Below are 19,762 nucleotides of genomic sequence, written 5' to 3'. Positions count from 1 at the left end.
AAACTGTTTTATTAATTAATGCCAGTTTGCTGACAACAGCAACACCACGCACACCCACACAGCATCAGATTACTCTAAAACCCCCCACCCTCGTGGAATGTACTGTCATCAGCCACTTTGCACCCCAGTCAAGTCCAAACTTAATTCAAGGGAACACTCACCGAAATACACATTATAATTTACAATCTCCACTTTTTGTCAAAACGTTACACTTATCAATTGGGATACTGTTGTTTCAATGTTGAACTAATCAATTAGGCTATATCAATGTTTAATAAAATACATTGCTAGGTGAAATTATGAAATACCATACACTAGCATATGGCATGTGTTACACCCTGGTGTCTGCTTGCATTTTCTCCTACAATAAAGTGATATGCATATCAGGTGGATTAAAGACTCCAAACTGCTATAGGTTTAAATCTTAATGTGCATATTATTTCAATCACTTTTATTGTAACTTAGCTCTGTGGTTAACTGGTGATCAGTTTTATTGAAGGTTACTATCTTATTTCTGTTATTAGGCTATCCAAATAAAAGTGCATTGCTTGGGTGAGTTACTTTCATTAGACATTAATTCATTTCCAGCTCACTCTCTATGTGTTACAGTATTTCAACAAGGAACAAAAAAAGAGGGGAGAATCCAGGCAAACGACATGCGTGGGATTAAGAAGATGAGGCATTTTGTGTTGCAAAGATGGATAAGAAAGGTGAAGAAAGACAAATCTGGCAACATGTAAAGTGTATCGTGGCCCATTTCGGTTTACAGAAGAGATTATCTGTCAGGAAGAGACAGGAAGAGAGGAAAGCATTCGCAACACTCCCCATTTCACTTAAAAGAAACTATGCTATCTCTGACTGCATCTGTTTGGAGAGAGTTGGCTCATTAGCCCTAAGGCTATATTCCCTAGGTTCACCTGAAGTTACAGGGTTATTACCTTTCCATCAGGATGCACCTACAGCATATCCCAGCACCTTTAGCTGCTTCCTCTCAGCTATTGGACATCCTGCTGTTACAGTAATTAGGACCATTGTGGAGCACAGTAAACTGGGACTAGTCTCCTCTCAGAAGAAAAAAAAGTGCCTCTCTAGATCAAGAGCCTTTCAAATTCAGAGACAGAACCACAACGGTGAGAGCTCGTATAAACACAGCTCTCATGGCACAGCTAAAGCATGATGCATAACTGAAGTGGAAATGAGACATAACACTACAACTGTTGCCTGTAAATTAGTTTACATCTTCTTTTTCCCTTTTTATGGAAACATTTTATTTCTTGTCTGGAAGTCTATCCCTCATTTTAATGTTTGCACATATAGCAAACACAAAATATTGATACACAATAAGTAGCCTAATTACTCCTGCTGAGTTGTTGGGAGTGCTGTAGTCAGAGTGCATAGCCATGTGTGTGTGTGTGTGTGTGTGTGTGTGTGTGTGTGTGTGTGTGTGTGTGTGTGTGAGAGAGAGAGAGAGAGAGAGAGAGAGAGAGAGAGAGAGAGAGAGAGAGAGAGAGAGAGAGAGAGAGGAGGAGGAGGAGGAGGAGGAGGAGGAGGAGGAGGAGGAGGAGTGCGGTAGCCAGTACAATGGTACCCTCTGCTGACTATACTTGTATGACACACACAAGCAAAACAGGATTTTCTACAGCTCAAGTCCTTGCACAACGCATTTCATTTCGTCACCGAGAAGCAGTAGTTGCCTTTTGTTTAGTAAAGAGAGTAAGGGGTGGCAATATAAACAATACATATTCAATGCGATATGTCTAAAAAGGTAGTTCCCTGACCGGGAATCGAACCCGGGCCGCGGCGGTGAGAGCGCCGAATCCTAACCACTAGACCACCAGGGACATGACAAACTCAGAAAAGCCCAAATTTATAAAGATACAGCAGTTCCATGGTGGTTAACAACGATGTGTGAAACTGTGTTATTCGTTACTACAGTACATCGCCCTGTATGCTCAGTTTAGCATGGCCACCTACTTTCGTTTCTGTGTTTTCTTTCTCCTTGACCTGCCAAGGGCCTTTTCATAATCTTTCGCCAGAAAGGAAACGTAATTAAGGAGGGTACGGGGCTGCACACAAACTGTCTAGTGATTAAAATATGATGTATTTAATTATTTATTTATTTACACCAACAAACTGGATGGCCTTGATTGCACAGACACCGGTCAGTGCTCTCCACGCTGCGGCACGTTTGATGCTAACACCGCTCCCAAGGTAACGCCCACATATGCCATAACCTAATGCCTGAAGAAAAAATCCAAAACACGGGGGGGAAAAATCATATTTCGACTGACATAAAAATTATATATACAACGGAAAATTTGTATTATCAATATTCAATCAAATACATGTCAAATTCTGAATGTCTTACCAACGTAACGAGAAACGTTAACGTGTAGCTCGACCGGCATTTGACGAAGCCACCCCTGTAGGGTCCTGAGTTGGGTCCTGAGTCAACGCGTGAGATGCGAAAATGTGAAGTTGTTTTGAACCGGTGTAAAAAATTTGTCTCACGGAGACGGTAGTCGTCAAATTGAATGAGAAAAAGTGAACGAGTGTGAAGTTTACAGTGAAATTGGTGTTACCATGATGCCAGGGGACAGTCAATCCAAAACAGTGGCCATCGCCGCGGACGCAACGGCTGGAAACTGTCAGAACTGTTCTGTTTTGCATCAGGTCAGATCATCTTTTTTTATGTCAGAAAGGGCTGTTAAAAAGCGGTTTGTTTTGTCTCATCAAGTGGAATATAATCAGTTTCAGACAGGTTTTCACACAATTACTATGTTTTAATATTATTAGATAAAGTAAACGTGGTGGTAAATGTGATTTTTTTTTTCTTTCCTATTTGTTTTTGTTTTGTTCCGTACCATCTCCTCCTACAGAGCCTGACCGAGTACGTTTCGTCATTTTTGGCACTGAAACAGAAGATAACGGTTTCAGAGTGAGTATGAACGAATGGTGTCGTTGCTATGGTTACAAGGGGGAAAAATACTTTATCTTATCTTATTGTGGCTCTGTTTTATCTAGTAATCTAAATCTAAAACTAAAACATCGCCAGTCAGTCAGCAACTTTGTTTCACATTGGTATTTCTAATTTTCTACGGAGCCCAATTTAGCTAAATAACTCAACGGGGTAAACGTAGCTTTATTAAATTGAACACTGTAAACTTTAAATCGGTACTAAAGGCTATTAGATATTTAAAACTTATGGTCATTATAGTCAACAGTGTTTCCATATTTCAGCCAAGACATTGTTGCCTTATGAAGCTGGACACAGCCATATAATCTTTAATGTTGCATGCACTTTGATAGAGGCATTTATGATCTCAACGTGTTTTCTACAGTGACACTATCAGGCTTCAACAACAGCTGGAGGAGCTGCAGATCAAATTGGTTGCACTGGAAAGAAAGACCATAGATTATGAATCTATGCAAGCAGAACTGGAAGAAAAGAAGGTACCATGTCCTTTCTTTGTAAAGTTGAATTTAAGTGATACCATCTTGTGGTAATAACATATGTCAGTAATGGTAGTGCTTCAACACATCTCTGAAAAAGTTCAGTAGTTCACCTGTCATGCTGATATTCATGTTGTATTTTTTATAGTGTGCACTTAAAGGTTATGAAGAGTTGTCTAGAGAGATGGAAGAACTGAAGCAGGAAAACAGCAAGACAGTAGCAGAGTAAGTGATGATGCCAGTCATTTATAACAGTGCTGATCACTGTATGTAGTGTCTGTATGGATAAAATGATATTGTGTTTTGTGTCTTTTAGGAATAATAAACTTGAAGAGCAGCTAAAAGATCTGACAGGTAAGATGCAGTCACACTCTGTAATCTTGACCAAGCAAAGAATTAACAAAGTTTGCAATAATTATTTGTGTGATCATGTTTACTGTAACTACAACTAACTTAATATAAAATGCTTGCATGAATATACATCTGACTGTTTTTCAAACTTGTAGAACTGACGGAAACACAGACACTTGAGAATGCAAAGCTGAAGAGGGAAAAGGCTGAAGTACAAAATGATTTGCTGAAAACACAGGTAGGCATTGATGGGCATGAGTGAATGAATGTGTTGTAATCTCTGACTCAGGATATCGGACAGTCAGCGGCTTTATCAACTACTGCCAAAATATAGCTCAGAAAACTTGATAATTTTTGTGATTTTGTGTTTTTTTCTCTTCAGACATCTCTGAGCAAAGCTCAGGCACAAGCAGATCAATTTGAAAAACTAGTAGAAGAGAATGCCAAGACCACAAGCATGTAAGTTTCTTACATCTAAGTTGTGGATTAACTATTGACATGTCCAGTGTGGTGTCTGTGCCTTTTTTATATTAAGTGTTATTTATTTTTGATGTATTAATGGTTTGTTATTTTTTGTAACAAATTATACTATCTACTGTACTAAATATCTCCATTTGGATTTTACCATCAATAGAAAGGACGACCTTGAAAATAAAGTCAGACTTCTTGAAGGTTGGTATAAACTTTTTTTTTTTTTTTTTTTTACAGAATATGAACACAGTGGATAATTGTTGCCCTAACTGTATATATTCATGTTTTTGTCCTGATTTCAGACTCGGTTTGCAAACAGAATCATCAAATATCCAAACTGACCAAAGAGAAAATTCTACTACAGAGAAATATTGATGATCTCCAGGTGCAGTAATGACCTTTATGGATTACAAATTTGTGATGATATTATTTAACACTGTTGAACTAACCTTTCTTCGTGTATTTCATTTCATTTGCAGCTGAGACTGATGAGATTTGAGAGAGAAAGGAATAAAGGTACCAACAATTTTCCAACTGATCAAACATATGACATGTTATGACCTCGGTGTTAAAACCCACAATGTAAAGGAAAAAATGGTTTACCTAGTTAGCTAAATGTAATTTGATCTTTGATATGTTTTTTTGTTGTTGTTGTTTTATTCAATAACTGTTGTGTCTTTTTTATGGCATCAAATTAAATTTTAAAACATAGATTATATAGATTATTATTATAAAATGGATATCTGATTTGTTTCTCAACAGAATATAGGAGCATATCAACTCAAGCAACTACACCCGAGGAGCCGAAAGTTGACAAAGGTAGGTTGTCTGCTTCGCCTACTTATTACATGCACTTTACAAACACATCATGTCAATTAACCTTAAAAACAATTTTTTACTTTTGCATTTACTATGAATGTTCATGTTCGTCTGCCAGAAAAAATCCGGGTACTGTTGGAAAATTTGTGGGAGTGTGTGGAACCCCAGCTTCAGCACCCAGCAAACTTGTTGCACTTCACTGGTCATGCAGCATCGAGTGAGTTGGCCCTGCTGCAGATTTTAAAACACAGTAGTGACTTCTTATTTTTAAATTTTGTTTGTCTTTCATTTTACCCATGAAATGTAATGGTATTTCCTGTAATTTCAGTGCCTGCCAAATCCAAGCAAGGTCTGCCCTCCTCCCCATCAAACAGACTGCACTCTCCACTGAGACACCTGTCCCAGTGTGCTTCTCAAGGCAGCAGTAATTCTCACAGTTGCCCCAACACACCTTATACACACTTAAAACCTTTTCCTCATGCAGAGATACCCGTCAAGCCCCAAGCACCTGTCGAGTGTTTGAGTGGCAAGAGGCAAACAGTCACTCCCAAAAAGAGCAAGAAATTGTCCAAGGAACGCAAAACCAAGGAATCATCTGTTGACTTGGGCAGCTCCAGAGTGTCTGTTAAGGAGGTCATGGAAATGTTTAAACCAATGCCTCCCTGCATATCACCATTCCCCAACTCGGTGAGAATTTGTTTATTTTTAATCATGTGAATGTTTGTTTTTGTGCGCTAGTCACAATTTTTGTTGGCTGGCTGGACTGTGTGCAACTTGAGTTAGAATTGCGATCAATTGAGAATTTCTCATATCTATATAATCAACTATTTAATTTAATTTGTGAATACTCCTGTAAGCACATATGGTAACAAATTACAGATTTGCCTTTTTGTTGCGATTTGAGTAAAGCACAGGTCTGGTTCGCGTTGTCATTCACATGATATGATGGTCATGAATTAATATAAATTTACAACATTCTTTCTTGTTTCTTTCAGGATACAGAGATGGGCGCTATGGAAACAGATGATGCAAAAAAGGAGGACCATCCCAAACTCCCTGGTGATTCTGTTTGTCTTCAAAAAGACATGTCCTTACTCAACTCAACATCAGTGTCAAGCCCCTATCTGAGCAACTCTGCACTACCAACAGAGGAGAGTGTGGATTTGCCAGCTGTCACATCACATGAAGTGGAACACATTTCTGAAAATGACTTGAGTGACATAAGTGAGATGAAGGACAAAAGTGGCACAGATGGCAAAGAAAAGTATCTTCAAAAAGATATGCAAACTGAGCAGGACACTGGAAAGGAGCATTTAGCATCAGCAATGTCACCACCCTCTTCCCCCAGATCCGACAGTACAATCCTGGTGGAGGCTGTCTCATTAACTAATGAAAGTCAAGAACCATCCTGCAGCATAAATCCCAGCAGCAGCTTTGTCAGCAGCATCCCTGAAACTGTAAATGTTTTGGAAAAGGCAAAGGAAAATCAGTCAGAGACTGTTACAAAGATGGATGTAGACACAGACCCTTGTGATGGTCCACATGCCGAAACAGTCTTTTCTGATGGTGGAGAGTCACCTAGAGGAATTGACACTGACACTGTAGTCAATGAAAACACAGAAGATTTGTCCTCAACAAACACAGACTCTGTGAAAGACATGGAGGTTTCAAAGGCAGAAAATGGCCCAGAAGTTGAAAAAAGCCCCCAGGACCCTTGTAGTTTGAGACAGGGTGGTGAAGATGTCACTGTCATAAAGCTGCAGGAGATAAAATGTTCTCTTGGCCAGGACACAGCTGTGGTGGAAGATAATCTTTGTTCAAATAAAAATGTCGGAGAGAGGCTTGAAAATGATGCATCCATAAATGTTCCTGAGGTAGAACATAGTCATGAAGAAGAAAGAAGTGCAAAAGTTGATAAAACAGATTCTTCTCAGGAGTTGCATGGTGGCACTAGACCTCCATCACCTCAAATATTTCCACCGTCAAATACAGAAGATGCAGAAAAGGGCCAACTTGTCCAGGAATCTGCTCAAGTAAACATTGAAGAAACTCCAAAAAAGAAAGTGGACGCAGGGACATCGAATCATGAAACAGTGGCCAATGGAGAGGCTTCCCTCTCTGACTCCCATGAGACTGTGAATTGTGAATCTTTAAAAGGAAATGCACACTCCCTGTGCAGGCAGCTGAGTCCTACATGTCTGTTACCCACTGTAAGCCTTCCGATATTAGAAACTCGCTCAAGCCCAGGAAAATTGAATGTTGGCGATGAACACATTTCAACAGACACAAAAACCCTGCAGCCTGTACCCAATTTAGAAGAAAATGGAATAATTGAAAAGCCTGTCGTCAAAGGCCGCCCTCAGGACACGAGTTGTACTACCTCATTAATTCAGTCTGCTGCAGCAAAGGATGGGCAAAATAAATGTCTGGAGGCATGTGCAGGAGTGCTTGAAAGTCAAAGCTCACATCTGTTCAGACACGATGAAGCTAGTCCAGCAGCAGCTTCAGATAAACCACCAGAGTACATAGGTCAAGTTCGCTCTGAAATGGGCCCGCCACTTCCTCCGGTCCTCACCCCTCTGAACACACCACCAAAAGCATGTAAATCTATTAATCCAAGACAGGCTATTGGAAAACTATCTTTTCCCTCACCCATGGATAGATTGGCTTCTCCTACCACTCCTGTCATGACCCACACAACACCCAACAGTCAGCGTATTAATTCTTCGTCCCTAAACAGCCCACTCCCTCCAAACGGAGTCCCCTCGTCCCCACTTCAGTTTGGCTCTGCTACTCCGAAACACGCCGTGCCGGTACCAGGGCGTCTGCCCCAAACAGCAAAGAATTCCTCCCCTTCCTCTTCCTCCAGTCCTTCTCAGGAGAACTCTATGAGGATCCTTGACACCATGTATCCAGAGCTCTCTGCCCGCGCCAGAACTCTGAGCATCCTCAGAGGGAACGTGAGCCTCAATATTTGCTCCTCAGACAACGGAGCTTCACCCACAACCGACAGTCAGATGTCTGGCTTTAAAACTATTAACTCGATTTCAACGGCCTTCACCAAGACAGAGACGAGAGGAGTGAAAAGACAGGCCAATGGTTTGCCTCAACTTAAGAATAACAAATGTCCCAGGCTCAATAGTTGCTCTCCTACAGTCAGTAGCGTGCCTTCCTGCTCGTCAAACACTGGAGACAAGCAGGACGCCATCTCACTCCAAACTCTGAGGCCCGGACAGCTCAAAAGTCCATCACAACCCATGATGTGTGGTGAACCCGCAGAGCAGAATCTTGTTGTCAGCGCTTTGAATAAAATTGAAAACCAGTGTTTTGATCTATTACCTGTGATCCAAAGCCACCTGAGGGTTGGCACCCTCCCCAAAAAGCCTATCCTTAGAGATGAGGAGAAGGAAGTCATCTCTGAGATTTGCCAGAGCAACTTGGTTAGTGCGCTGGTTTATTGTACTTTTGTGTTTAACTATTTTTATGTAATCCATTGTTATTGATTATGATGAACTTTGTGTTAAATAGATGCTACAATTAACTTTAGTGCTAAGGTCTGCTATTAGTGTTTAAAAGTGAGATTGTGTTCTTTTCAAAAGTTTTCGCAAAGCATTAAGTTCTCATTTTTTCTCCTCTTTTCAACTCCAGGCAGATGATATGATTTCGGCCATCCAGAGCAAAATGAAAACTGGAAGAGAGCTCAGTGGAAACTACATGCAGGCCCTCTGTAGAGTCTACACGGGCATCTGTAGACAGAGGGGCCACTGGGAGAAGGCTCACATATTCGCATACAGCATTCTCGCAGAAGGTGAGCATTTGGTTTCATACTGCGCTAATGAAACGCCTTTACACAAATTGTCACACACACAAACGTTTCCAAAATGTTTCCCCCTCAAAGTAGAAAATAATGGGTTTTACTGACAGATTTTTTTTTAATTCTGTCTTCATCACTGCAGATTTCCCAGATTCTGCAAAGATGATGTTGTTTATTGTGACAACATGGCCCAGTGTTCTCTCACACGGTGGTCTGCTGTGTCAGGCTATACATACTGTCACCAAACTGATAGGACAGGAGGAGATTCTCAGCTGCCTGTCACCATTCCTTGGTTGGGAAAAGGTATTTTATAGATCAAGTTCTATACTTATCACATTGTTTTTAACTCTGTTTTATTAATGTCCCTGGAATTTGAGTTTATTACAAATTTAGGGAGTATTTGCTGAACATTGGCTCATTTCTGCGTATAACTATACTTTTTGAGTTAGTTCATTGTCTTTATCACATCAAATCTCCCTGCAGACTCCTACCTGTGACATCGACCAGCTGATCTCCAGAGCACTGTCTGGTCTTCGGTCAGCGTCAAATATGTCTTTCAAAGAAAGTAGTCGGTACGGGTATGACCTGGGGCCTGAATCTTGGGAATATGTCTTCACTCTGCACCTCCTTTGTACAAGAAAGAAATGGAAGTGGACTTATGAACATTTGTTGAGGTAAGTTAATGCTTTCAAGTTTGAACATACATACATATGTAACTTAAATCAACTTTGTCTGCCAAATAAAACGAAACAATACCTAATTGAGTTGTAGAAATTATCAATTTTTAAGCAAGTCATATGCTAATCTGTTAATTTTTTTCTGACAGCAAAGAGTTGTGGCCAATAATGAACACATGGGTGACACAGCCCAGAGATCAACAAACACCCATTTCTGATACCACTGTTGCCACTGTACTCCAACTCATAGGTCAGTTTTGTGAATTTACATGGTTATGTACTATAATCTGAAGTGACGTGCGACTCAATAATCACTGAACAGTGGGGAATTTCATTATATGTTTGTGTTAAACAGGATACCTCGGTCATCTGGGTATGAAGGAGAGGTGTGTCTCCACTGTGGCAGCTGTCGCCAATGTCATCAACACATTTGTTCGGCATGCAAAGACTGAAGGTATGAAGTATGAGAAATCTTGGAGAGTACATAATGGTTCAGTTTGCCTATAAATAATACACTTAAATTGTGTGCTTACAGTGCTGTGATTTCAGGAACTAGTGAGATCTTTATCTCCTTTATGTTGCCTAACAAATACTGTACATTTAAGCAGTCACTCTGCAATGTTAAAGTAGACTTGCTTATTGGTTTTTATTTCTTAGAATTGTGTCAAACTTTTTTTTTTAATTGCACTCCAACCTTATCATCTTTTCTCACCAGGTGTGCCCTGGCAGGTCCAGTTAGCAGCTGCCTACTGCACCTACGAATTGTCTCCCTGCAACCCCAAACAAGCCCTGGAGGCCCTTGCAGCATGGCGAGAAGAAACGTCTCAGAGAGTCCCTCCTGGTGTTAATAGCTGCATGAACCAGTTGTCTTCTATCTGCAGACAGGTCCAAAACTGAGGGAGAAAATCCACATGGACATGCATAGCTTTACCTGTATTATAGACAGGGAGAACGAAGATCCCAACATGCACCTCAATATTCATTTTAACTTGCTGACTGGCCATCCACAATAGAGCTGTTTACACATGAACAATCACAAATGGTTTTGACAAGGTGTCTGGTGGTAAATAGTCAGTTTCAGACTTCTTAAACATTTGCTTTTTCATTTTTTTAAGTGCATGTATACTATATAATGAACATGTTAGGTAAAAGCATCTGTTCTCCAAATTTGTAGCAAATGTTTGTTCAATTTTAATGTAAAATACATCTCAGATTTGGTTTTCTAAAGTTTTTTTTAGCCGTCCACACCCTGTCACAAATGTAGTGGTATGTCTTTCAATATATCTGCTATACTCAGGTGATGCTCTAAAATGTTGTAAAAATTTGTACATTTGTATTCTAGTGTAACTGGGTGCTACTGTAAATGTCTCCTCACTCAAAGACTTGTAAATATTGAGGTGTTTCATTTTGTATGGGTGGAAAAAAAAAGATTGCTACAGTAAAAGTTTTGTACAGTTCAGAGTTTAAGAGTATATTTAATTTTGTTCAAATTAAAAATTTCACATATTGAACCTAACCAACTGTTGTAGTTTGTCTTCGCCTAATTCTCCTTTAATTGTTAAATACTGACCTAATAAGAATCTTACAGTTTGCTATCAGCTTGCCTGTCAACTGCTGGGAAAAATCAATGTTCTTCATATCTTTGGCTGTACGATAAAATATTTTTCTCAGTAATTTACCATAGCATCATCAGTCATAAAATGCGCTAAGGCCGGCAGCAGCTAATGATGCAGCCAAATTACTACAACTGTCAGATCTCTGTCAAGGGGTCAAACCATCATTTCTAAGGGTTTGCCTTCAAAATAAAAGCCCAAATAACGTTTGAAACATCAAATTTGAAGCGACTCTCCGATTGAACTTGAAGTGTTGAGACGCACTGGGGGAAATTTGCATTATTATACAGTACATACATACATATTTAATACACAATTCTTTGGTATTTTGTCTTTGAGATAGTAATTAAAACAGAAACATTTTAACTTCCGGTTTTTCCGGCCTGTGTGTGTGACTTGATCGGACTTGACGCATCTCTCGGCGCTGAGGGGTGTGTTCAAAGATTTAAATCCCTCAGACATGCGTAGATGCTGATCCGTGCTGCTGGGTGCGCCATATTGGCTGACTTACATGGGGAGTGGAGTTGGACAAGCCGCCTGAAAAACCTAAACCAGTTTCCGGACATGAAGCATTTCGAGGATAACAAGTAAATCAGCAACGGTAGGATTCATTTGCTCCCTTCGGTGCACTGCGTTTTATTTGCCAAAATTGCTCGCCATTTTTTACTGCGAAGAGGTTTTCGGTGAACTCGAGTTCAATGGATCCCAGGACCGCTTGGATCCAGCCGGAGCAGAAGGGACCTGCCAATTCCCTGTGGATGCACATTTGGGAAACCTCTCAGGGATTTGGAGCTAACTCCGGCATCGACAACCACCTTCACCACCAACGCAACTTTGCAGCGCAAAATTCAAATGCCACGGACTCCAATGGCGAGTATTGCAAAAACGTAGTAGGAGCACCGCCGCCGCCGTCAATGCCGACACCGACACCGACGCCGCCGCCGCCGGGGATTGTGTTTGGGAAACTGCCGAAGCGAGACGGCGGCGGAGACAGGGGAAGTGTCCGGAGGAAGGGCTCATTGTCGCCGTCCTCCTCCTCGCTGGACTCGGAGGCCGAAAGCTGCTCGCCCTCCGGCTCCTCTCTGCAGATCGACAATCTGAACGTGTCAGAGGAGGCCCACCGGTTTTTACACTACAGCGAGCACGAGTTGAACGAGAACAACCTCAGACAGCAATACCCCCCTCCGCCTTTCCACACTGTTCAGCAACACTGTCGCAGCATGCAACAACCTAACGGCCACACCCCCACGGGGATGAAAAATCAGCTTGGGAACAAGCACCACCACCACTATCAGTCGCACTCATCCGGCCGCAGGAGGCATCTGAACAGGGCCAACACTTTCCACGGCATCAACCCGCTCCTGTCCTACGGCTGCAATGGACATTATGTAGACTCTCCTTGCAGCCTGTGGAAAACCAGGCGGTACAGCCCGGGCATTAATGGGTAAGGACATGTGGAAAGATTTAATTTCTAGTCATGAAAGGGTTTCTCAAAGTGAGGTCTGTGTAGCCCCCATGGGGGTCTTGACAGAATTTAACCTGGTTTGTGGTTTCTGCACATCTAATCTAAGTATCTTAGAAAAAAAAGCAGATGTTAACTAATGCATTTGATGCATTTGAATATGGCTTTTCATATAGCTTTGTATACTGTGGACTTCATTAGGCCCTAGCAGCTCCATACCCTGTAACAATTTCTAATTTTCCACATGAATTATCAAGTACAGTGCTCACCTTGTCTTCCCTCTTGTGGATAAATCCATGATCCCAACATGTCTCGTTTTCCCATGTTTTAATGTGCAGTCTGCATGAAGAGATCATGGACTTCTTCAACTTCATGTCACCACGTCCGGAGGAGGAGGCGATGAGAAGAGATGTGGTGAAGAGAATAGAGAGTGTCATCAAGGACTTGTGGCCCACAGCACGGGTGAGTAGTAGGATGCTCATGTGGCAGTGCAGATACTCCGAAAGGTAACTCAGGCCGTAGAAAGGAGCTGTACTCCACTCTGGCCCACATACGTAGTTTTATGAAGACGGTGACCTCCATTTAGATTTTCTTTTATTTGATTTTTTTTTTTAATTGAGACAAAGTCATGCTGTTCTCTATCCTTTGCCCTCTTCACTGCCATTTTACAGACGTTAAACATTCCTGCGTCAAATCCATACCATTTGCCAAGTTGGATGTTAATGTTTGTCTACCATGGCCCTTAACCTCACAAGTTCAAATGTCTCTATCTCTAAGCAACAGACAACTAGATGTTTCAGATATTTTTTGAACGGGTACGTTATCAAGCAATTACTGACGCATTTGACACTGGGCATGCTTAAGTTTCCTGTTAGTTTATCTTCATGAAGCTAATAATATTGCGTGTGAGGTAAAGATTCAACCATCCGACACAGTAGGTAACCGATGAGTGTTGCAAAGGACTGCTTTATGTTGATGTATGATGTGTTTAATATGGCGTTTTCTCCCATTTTACCTACCTGACCTGGAAAGATTATTAATGAATTCCCTCCTCTCTGACAATCTGTCTAAACCATACAGTGTATTTAAACCATGTGTTACTTTTAGAAAGAATAAGACTTATTGCAGGGCTGTTGTATTGGACTTTACAGGTGCATTTGATAAATCAGTGCCTTAACTGTCAAAAGAACATGGTGTATAAGTCCATTGCAGACAAACAGTGCTTTTACAATAGGTATGCAGAGGCACCAGCTTTAAAGAGAAAGGTGGGGGGTGGGGGGGTTAACCCCTAATGAACTGGATTGTAGAAAGACGATACACAAGTGAGCAGACTTGGTCCCCATCCAGGACTCTATATATTTTCACTTTCAAATTACATTTCTTATATAGGATTTTTTTTTATTCTCAGTTTTTATCATTGTATGACCATGGCTCTTAATTCAGTTATTTAATGTCTTGTACTGACTCTAGCTTAGTACTTTTCTGAATTACTTTGCAGACTTATTATATACTGTATAAATCAATGCTACTGTCTTATAGCCATCCCAGCAGCCACTGCGTCCGGAGGTTTACTGCGCTTTACGTATCTCATTCGGCCATGTTGTTGTGGGCAGTCAACAGCCTAGTTTTCATTTCACATCCAAACACATTTGTTTACATATAATCATCATTCATGAAACTTGGATTCCTAAAGTAACACAGTGAAGTATTTTCCATTTTATTTTGCCAATAAAATGTTAGTTTACTTTATGACAAATAGAGTTTTTTATGTGTTACTATTGTAAACATTGTAAACTAATCCTGGCTCACAGAAGTCCCACTGGGCCTCATGGGGAACTGGATTTCTTTTTCTATTCCTCTAAAGACCATTTTGTGTCAGTCTACCAAGCTGTTGAAATAAAAATGTTTAATTTGTGTAGTGGGCTTTGGTCTGAGGCTGTTCAACAGGAAAATGAACATATCACATAGCAATAATCTTCAGTATCGTAGCGTCCAGTTCTGCAGAACCCAATGGGTCATATTTTAAACTGCCTTTAGACTTTTCATAGAAATTGAAAGACTTTATACCAAAATGTATTGTATTTAAGTCTTGCAGCATTGTCCAAACTATGAGACACAGTCAATTTATGGTTGACATGAAAATGTTAGCCTAGCAACACATACTTGTGCTATTGGCATGCAGCTGGCAAGAAGGCCTGTCCTACTCTTTACATACACTATTCATGGATGAGGTGAGCCAGAGCTTCATAAAAACCCCAGTGTGAAATGACGAACAGTTTATTCTAATGTGTGTTTTGGCGACTTGTCTTATCTTTCTGTCAGCAGAAAACATACCAGGCGTTACACCTGCTATCTTGCTCTTGAATAAAGAATATATGCACGGGGGGGGAGGGGGGCGGGGGTAAATAAATTATATTTTTAACCTGTGGCATGTCCAAACCAACCTGCATACACACATGCACAAGGATCAAACAGGTTTACACACAAGCAATCAAACTGATGATGTTCACCATGAGGTGTCTCTAACTGAATCAGGCATTTAAAATGTTTCTCATTCTCTGCAGGTGGAGATATTTGGCAGCTTCAGCACCGGACTTTATCTACCGACAAGGTAACTGTCAGTGTTTGTAACTGTCTTGCACAACCTTGTCTTATGATCAACAATAATTCTGAACTGGATGTGTTTTTTTTAAGATGGACTAACTATAACTAATTTAACTTCTTTCTATCAATGTACTCTGTAAAACTACGGTACACAGTAAATCCACTGTAGTTGAAGTTAACATTTCTTTTAATGTATCTGGTTCTTCTAAAAGTCGTGATCTGTCAGATTGTCCCATTGTGCTTGCAAAACCTCTCCGCCCACATCTTTGGCTCGATGGCATGGAGCCTGGCTGGACAAAGCAGAGTTGTGCACATTTCCAAAATCCTGAATTAGTTTAGCAGCATAAAGCCAGGCTCTGATGTTGTGTTGTGTGTTTTGTATCACCTGGCTACACAGTGTGTGGAGCCAGAATACTCAGGGAAATAAACTTGGTTGAATGCAAAGTGCTTTGTGGTTTTCTTCTTAGTGACATTGACCTGGTGGTGTTCGGAAAGTGGGACCATCCTCCACTGCAGGAACTGGAACAAGCCCTGAAGAAACACAACGTGGCTGGCCAGTATCCCATCAAGGTCCTCGATAAAGCTACAGTAAGTCCCAGCATGAGTGTCTTATTTGTCTTTGGCCCACAATGTCATGTTCACAACCGGCTGAAGTTCTCAACAGTGGCGTAACAAAAGTTTTTTTTTTAAGTCACCTCAATACTTTTCTGACCTGTGCCCAGGTGCCAATCATCAAGCTTACTGACCATGAAACAGATGTGAAAGTGGACATCAGCTTCAATGTAGAAACTGCTGTGAAGGCAGCACAGTTCATTAAAAGCTACCTAAAGGTAACCCTATATTTAATGGAATGTTTTCAACACAAAGGCTGCCTTTTTTTTCCCTTTTTGATATGTTTCTGAACGTTTGTCTTGTATGTTTTGTAGAAGTACACTGTTCTGCCACCTCTGATCTTCGTCTTGAAGCAGTTCCTGCTCCAGAGGGATCTGAATGAAGTCTTTACTGGAGGCATCAGCTCATATAGCCTTATACTAATGGCCATCAGCTTCTTGCAGGTACATATACTACATATGAGTGACTATAGTTGTGACACGAGACATTTTCCTTCTACTACCTTACGATTGAATCTGCACCAGAAGACAAGACGCTGCACACAAGTTTGTATTTTATCAGTTTCCCCCATCTAAAAACAAGGTGCTCTCCAATAATGGCCAAAGGCATAGGCAACATATATGATGAAGGCCAGCACCCAGATACAAGGGGAAAAACATACTTCCTGGTATCTGTCATACAGAGTGCACACTGGTACATGACTGGTCATACCACGCCAGGTAGACTTAAAAATACATTTAAATGGAAATGATGGCAAGCTGACTTTTACTTTTGGATGGCACTTACTGGAAGTGCTGTGATGGCACTGCCTTGAAATTCAAATTGATTCTTCCCTTCTGGTCCACTTTGCCTCATTGTCCCTTTAAACTTGTCTGTTATTGCACATGACATGCCTGTAAGTGTGTCTAGATAAAGGCCCCATTAGGAAATGAAACACTGAAACAGCAGAGGCCTTTGAATCTGAAATGGTTATAGGAAGGGTTGAGTTTATTAGCAGGATGAAATGTATCATTTTGAAAATATATGAATGCCAAAACAAATATTACAACATAAGTATGAAATATTACATGATAGAAGTTGTATCTCTTTCTTGCATCACAGAATTGTCTATGATGTAATGATAAATTCTCCCACTTGTGCTGATCACAGTTGCATCCTCGCATTGACACACGGCGAGCCAACATCAACCTGGGAATCCTGTTGATCGAGTTCTTTGAACTGTACGGTCGCGATTTCAACTACATGAAAACCGGCATCCGAGTGAAGACTGGAGGGGCCTACCTGTCCAAGGAAGAAATGCTCAAAGCCATGGGGAACGGAAACAGGCCATCAATGCTCTGCATAGAGGATCCAATTCAGCCAGGTCAGACTGGGATTTTTAGAAGGCATTTCAGTGACGCTTGACATGCTGCCCTATCTTCTTCTGCACTGGTTAAAATGAGTGACACTACCTGTTAAGCAGTCTTTGAATTTTATTTTTTCAATTCTATGGATTGTAACATAACTATAGATATGTTGGGTTGAGTGTATATATAAAATCAAGCCAACTGATTCTCTTTTGCCTTCCAGTCTCTTCATCTATACTGCTTTTTTGTTGTTTGCCGTATTACTCATGAGTGAGTTTTCAGATGAAATCCTGATTACATTTGCTGATTGAAATGTATTAATTTTCAAAGGAAACGACGTGGGCAGGAGTTCCTATGGCGTCCTGAAGGTCAAGCAGGTGTTTGACTTTGCCTACATGGTGCTGAGTCATGGAGTTTCTCCTCTTGCACGTGCTTACCCCAACAAAGAGTATGACAGGTTGGACTATTCATGAAACCTTTTCTGTTTTTCTGGCTGCTTGTTTTTTAACCCTAAACTCTTGAATTTGCTAAAGACTCCAACGGAATCCCTTCACATTCAGCATTAATGTTCACTTTAACTTGTGAATGAATTGATTAGACTTTGGGGGTTGAAGGTCAAGGTCACAGTGACCTCCAAACACACATTTTAGCCATTACTTTAAAAAAAAATCACACGGCAATTATGACACAATTCCACAGAAATACTTACTATTTTATGATTTGAGTAATTCAAGTTATTTTTTTTTAGTACTGTTGTGCATTTATCTTGACAGCGTTATGGACTGTGCCTTTTCTCTGTGTTGCAGTACTTTAGGGCGCATTATCAAGGTCAGCCCAGAAGTGTTGGCCTACAGGGACTGGACAATCAAGAAGTGGGGAGAGAAGCAGTACGCCAAGCAGGAGAACCACGGTAACTTTATGGCAACGTTAGATTTCCATTTACTTTGTGTAACATTTAGACTGGAATTTTGTTACTTCCAGAAATGTTTCCATATTCTTAAGTGTCAATTATGTAATGAATATACTCCTCTGACAAACTGTTGAACCAGTGCACACGTGTTGTTCACCAGTAGTCTTCTGTTTGGCCTTAGATGTAGAGAACTGTGAGCAGGACTTTACCAGGCTGACGCTGGTTTCTGTGGAGGATCAGAGAGACAGTTCCTCCCCCCTCAGTGCCGACTCCCCGTCCCCTTCTCCAGTCTTCCTTCCTAGCCCTCAGCACCATTCATCGTCATCGTCTGCATGCTCGCTCTCCTCCTCCTCCTCTGGAAGTGACATAGTAAGACCATCAGATGTTTTGACCATTGTAACGTTTACTAAATCAGTAAATTGGTGGGTCATGTCCATAACTTAAGTTACTTAACTTTCTTTTTCTTGCCTGACTTGGTTAATAATCTCTCTGTCTTTTTTTCTAGGAGTCTGATAGCAGCATTACCCAGAGCAGTAATGCTACAATCCATCTTCAGCACCTAACCCTAACCTCAGTCCCTCCGGTAATCCGGTTAGCTGCTGACCTGAGGGCCGCACATCCAGCAGGCTTCATTCACGCCACACCCAGGGTTGGTTTGTCTTCTTTGTCAGAACAGATATGACCATGAAGATTACAGACTTGACATTTCATGGATTTTGTCTTTCAATGATCGAAAAAATCAAATCACACATTATGCATATTCTCATTTTGTCCCCTGGTGTAGATGTCCCTCCCAGACAACCTGACGATGCCCTCACTCTCTGATTGCCAGTTCTACCATGAGAATCCTCCTTCGATCAGTGTCGTGCACAGTCACCCGTCGCATATGGCACAGATGTCCCAGCACACCAACTCCACGAGCCCTCTCCCCAGCCCCCTCCACCGGCTCCACCACCCTCACATAGGAGGACAGCAGAGCCACACGTACGCCATGAGATCCAATCGCCATGGCTCCCTCGAGCCGCACAAATTTACCTTCAAGCACAACCAAGGTCAGAACCACTCTCAAGGCAACTTCAGTCCCCAGCGGCAGTTTGTCCCACAGGGTCACAACACAGCACCAGGTTTCAGGAACCAGCAGCAGTACAACCGCAGCACCTGGCGACGCAGAAAGAGAGACAATCTTCCCGCTCTCAACCAGAGTAGATGAAAGACTCAAGGCATAAGGATTTTTGACATTACTAGTATTAGTGGTGAAGGCCTCACTCAGACCATGATGAGTCTTTGAGTTGAGATGCTGTGAATTATTCATTATACCCCATCTTTCCTTGGAGGCTCTCAAAAACGCACCAACATCATACTGGAATTCAATTGATCGATCTCTGCTAGCACTGTACAAGCACCAAGTGATGCCACAAGGCTCTTGCAGGTGAAGGATGACTGTGAAAACGATTGACTGTGGTCAGTTTGTTACATCGGTCTGATGATGACGGTCGGAGCCCTTCCTCTAAACTTGATGTACACCAGCACAGACTTTGAGTTGAATGAGGAATTCCTGATTCCCAGACTTGAGTTCTTCTCACCAGTGTCACTTTCCCTGCAGCCAGGACCTGCAGCTGGTCAGCTGAAG

General features: G+C 41.3%; 2 protein-coding genes across 2 annotated transcripts; both read left to right on the top strand.

The window, feature by feature from the left end:
* Positions 1-2,478: 2,478 nt before the first annotated feature.
* Positions 2,479-10,608, top strand: ice1 (KIAA0947-like (H. sapiens)). The gene is made up of 21 exons (XM_083990301.1): positions 2,479-2,673; positions 2,880-2,938; positions 3,342-3,453; positions 3,602-3,678; positions 3,770-3,807; positions 3,960-4,042; positions 4,187-4,263; positions 4,439-4,476; positions 4,578-4,660; positions 4,755-4,791; positions 5,038-5,094; positions 5,213-5,311; positions 5,423-5,781; positions 6,090-6,153; positions 7,087-8,534; positions 8,743-8,902; positions 9,051-9,211; positions 9,392-9,582; positions 9,735-9,835; positions 9,941-10,039; positions 10,301-10,608. Exons 1-21 carry the CDS (start codon positions 2,584-2,586, stop codon positions 10,480-10,482), a joined length of 3,615 nt encoding a protein of 1,204 aa, XP_083846427.1. The 5' UTR covers positions 2,479-2,583; the 3' UTR covers positions 10,483-10,608.
* Positions 10,609-11,896: 1,288 nt separating this feature from the next.
* On the top strand, positions 11,897-19,342 carry LOC310999905 (terminal nucleotidyltransferase 4A-like; the record flags this gene model as incomplete). Its single annotated transcript, XM_083990514.1, has 12 exons — positions 11,897-12,642; positions 12,999-13,122; positions 15,225-15,271; positions 15,732-15,852; positions 15,987-16,094; positions 16,191-16,319; positions 17,026-17,239; positions 17,553-17,679; positions 18,029-18,132; positions 18,314-18,501; positions 18,638-18,781; positions 18,917-19,342. The coding sequence occupies 12 exons, from the start codon at positions 11,897-11,899 to the stop codon at positions 19,340-19,342; spliced, it is 2,478 nt and encodes an 825-aa protein (XP_083846640.1).
* Positions 19,343-19,762: the final 420 nt, after the last annotated feature.

This window comes from Trachurus trachurus (assembly GCF_905171665.1).
Source record: "Trachurus trachurus genome assembly, chromosome: 16".
NCBI classification, from domain to species: Eukaryota; Metazoa; Chordata; class Actinopteri; order Carangiformes; family Carangidae; genus Trachurus; species Trachurus trachurus.
Note: the sequence above shows the minus strand (reverse complement) of the source record. Positions and strands in the feature narration are given on the sequence as shown.